General features: G+C 41.5%; 1 protein-coding gene across 1 annotated transcript; it reads right to left on the bottom strand.

Moving 5' to 3' along the window:
* Nucleotides 1–563: 563 nt before the first annotated feature.
* On the bottom strand, nucleotides 564–1,575 carry LOC130298346 (uncharacterized). Its single transcript, XM_056551275.1, has 2 exons — nucleotides 1,382–1,575; nucleotides 564–1,295 (listed from the first exon to the last, which is right to left on the bottom strand). Exons 1-2 carry the CDS (start codon nucleotides 1,504–1,506, stop codon nucleotides 695–697), a joined length of 726 nt encoding a protein of 241 aa, XP_056407250.1. The 5' UTR covers nucleotides 1,507–1,575; the 3' UTR covers nucleotides 564–694.
* Nucleotides 1,576–2,838: the final 1,263 nt, after the last annotated feature.

Genomic DNA, 2,838 nt, shown 5'->3' with positions numbered 1-2,838 from the left:
CGCATTGCGAATATTTGCGAGCAACACTAGTGTTGACCACCAGACGAAGGGGCAGCCGACACGCCCCCTCAAAAAAAGCGCTATGGCAGAGCCAGAGATATCCAAAGGCAGCGCTGCATCAGTCCCCCCAAAAAATGTGAGTTCCTGGATTTAAATATCTATATTCAGGATGGCTGTTCGCATACTGCCAACTATTTTAAGGAGGTGGATGCAAACAGATACCTCGACTTTAACAGTTGCCATCTTAAATAATGGAAGAAGAACATTCCATTAGGTCAAATGAAAAGAATCCGAAGGAATTGTTCTTCCACACAAAAATACCTACAACAACTAGAGAACCTGGAGGATGGTTTTAAACAAAAAGGGTATCCCAAACCCCTTATACAAGGAGCACGCCAGAGAGTGGACGAATTAGAACAAAGTGCTTGCTTGAAAAATAATAAACAGGGTAATGCAGAGGGGGGTTATAATGATGAATTTGATTCTGTTTTTCTAACTAGGTATTACACTTCACACACCAATATTTTTTTTTTTATTTTTTTATTTTTTTTTGTATAGGTAATATCACCAGCTCATATTATTGTGTCATGATTACTGGCACCATATGTAGTCCCCCAGTTATTCTTCTTTAGATGTTTTCCGTGTCCTGTGCAGTATCTCTCCCAGAAGTCCACTTGATGGCCCCCGTGGTGGTCTACACCCCGAAGTCATCAATTTTTACTCTAAGAGAGAGTGTGCAGCTGTTTCTGGAGACGGTCAACAATAACCTCTGCATGGTGGAATAATAGGTCACGATGTTTATCAGGATCAGTAGAAGCATCACCCACTCGATGATTATGATGGGGATTTCACGGATCTCGTCCCAGTCTTCATCATTATGGAATAATTCCTTTAATGTTTCATATCCAAAATAGAAAACTACACAGACAAAAGTCAGGCCACAGCAGGTGCATCTACTATGGTGGATGACTTTTTTTGCTCCTGGTAATTTATACATCTGGATGGACTGCCCAAGGTAGTATAAGGCTTCACATGTAATGGAAATTATCGTGCTGACAAAGTGTATCCTGGGATATTCTTCGGGGGACAATACATGCATAACAGCTGTGGAAAAACAGGAGGCCCACACAATGGCCAGCAGGATCCTCTGGATCAGGACCTGATGACCCCTGAACTCTTCAGTATGCATAACCATATACTTATAAATAAGAAAGGTTAGTACCAAAGTGCCAATGGACGTCCCTATGAATCCAATTCTGAATAATATGCTTTCGGGAAAGACATTTCCCACGTCACTGTGAAGGAAAAGAAACCAATGTTATTATGGATATTTCCTCACTCCCAACCCATGAAATAAGAATCATTTGCTTGTTTATCTTACCTGATGCTCATCAGTGGCGAGGCTGCATGGCCGAGGACGACCGTCATGATGTAGCTGGTGGCAAGCCAGGCCGGACACCAAAACGCCAACAGGAGGGGGACGAACCCCAGTCCTTTTAGCTCCATTTCAGACAAGTAGAAAAAGAAGACGCTAATCTCACTATTCTCACTAATCGCACAGGAACAGACTGAAGGCTCGGGCGGCTGTCAGTGGGATGTCAGGCCTCCAGCTGTCTATGACATCACATGTGACATGTCAGAATGACTGCTTGTTTCTTTGAGCTGCCATGATTTAGTATCTGCTATAGACAGAACCTGATGTTTTTACTATGGACCTTACAGACCTCAGAACCCAAGTAATTAGTGCAGGGGCTCCATTTTGATCATCTCATATTTCACATTATTTGAGTTCCAGGGCTCAGATACATTTGCACCCTCTATAGCAGTGGTCTTCAAGCTGTGAACCCCCAACCGCTGCAGAACCACAACTCCCAGCATGCCCAGACAGCAACTTTGCATAAGGAAATAGTCTAATTAAACTTTTCTTATATATAGAATCCCTGAAATCTCCAATCTCTCCTTTTATTGCTTTATGATCTGTGTTACTTATTTGTAAAAAAACAATGTTTGTGATTGTCTTCCCCCCACACACTTATGGGCTATCTCTTCAAACGACTTTATTTGACCTAAAGCGTATAATTGATTTACATAAATAAGCCCCTTTTCATCCAAAAGAGTGAATCTTTAATTTTAAGGAACTCTTTAAGTGCTTTATTCGACCATAATGAAGTAAAGTCAAAACTCCATGTGATTTAAAAAATAAATTTAAGTTCCCCCCATACTTAATTATCTAGATATGCATGGGTGTAGTGAGTATCCCAGCTTCCAAAATCTCAAAAATATCCTTCATTTTTCAGAGGCTTTTTCAAAAATGAAAGAAGCGATCTGATTGGTTGCTATGGGCAACTCAGAAACTTTTCCTCTGGGCAGGTTTTGATAAATCTCCCTCTATGGGGGAGATTCATCAAGACCAGTGTAGAGGAAGAGTTGTGCAGTTGCCCATAGCAACCAGATTGCTTCTTTCATTTTTCACAATGCCTTTGCAAAATGAAAGAAGCGATCTGATTGGTTGCTATGGGCAACTCAGCATATTTTCCTGGAAAAGTTTCTGAGTTGCCCATAGCAACCAATCAGATTACTTCCTTCATTTTTCAGAGACTTTTTCAAAAATGAAAGAAGCGATCTGATTGGTTGCTATGGGCAACTCAGCAGCTTTCCCCATAGACCACAATGGGCCTACTGGTTTCAATGGGCAAAAAATCAGAGTTAATGCACTAGACACAGTTCTCTATACCATTAACCCCTTCCCGACCTATGACATACCTGTACGTCATGGGTGGCAAGGTGTTCCCGACCCATGACATACAGGTACGTCATGAACATTTTTGCCGCTACTCG

This window comes from Hyla sarda (genome assembly GCF_029499605.1).
Source record: "Hyla sarda isolate aHylSar1 chromosome 2 unlocalized genomic scaffold, aHylSar1.hap1 SUPER_2_unloc_14, whole genome shotgun sequence".
NCBI lineage: Eukaryota > Metazoa > Chordata > Amphibia > Anura > Hylidae > Hyla > Hyla sarda.
The sequence above is the reverse complement of the archived record's forward strand: the minus strand, read 5'-3'. Positions and strand labels throughout refer to the sequence as shown.

Bases quoted from the DNA above. Each gene is read 5' to 3' on its own strand.
- LOC130298346 (XM_056551275.1), bottom strand. From the start codon at position 1,506: ATGGAGCTAAAAGGACTGGGGTTCGTCCCCCTCCTGTTGGCGTTTTGG. The intron at 1,296-1,381 runs GTAAGATAAACA...TTTCCTTCACAG, and splicing joins TCGCCACTGATGAGCATCAG to TGACGTGGGAAATGTCTTTC.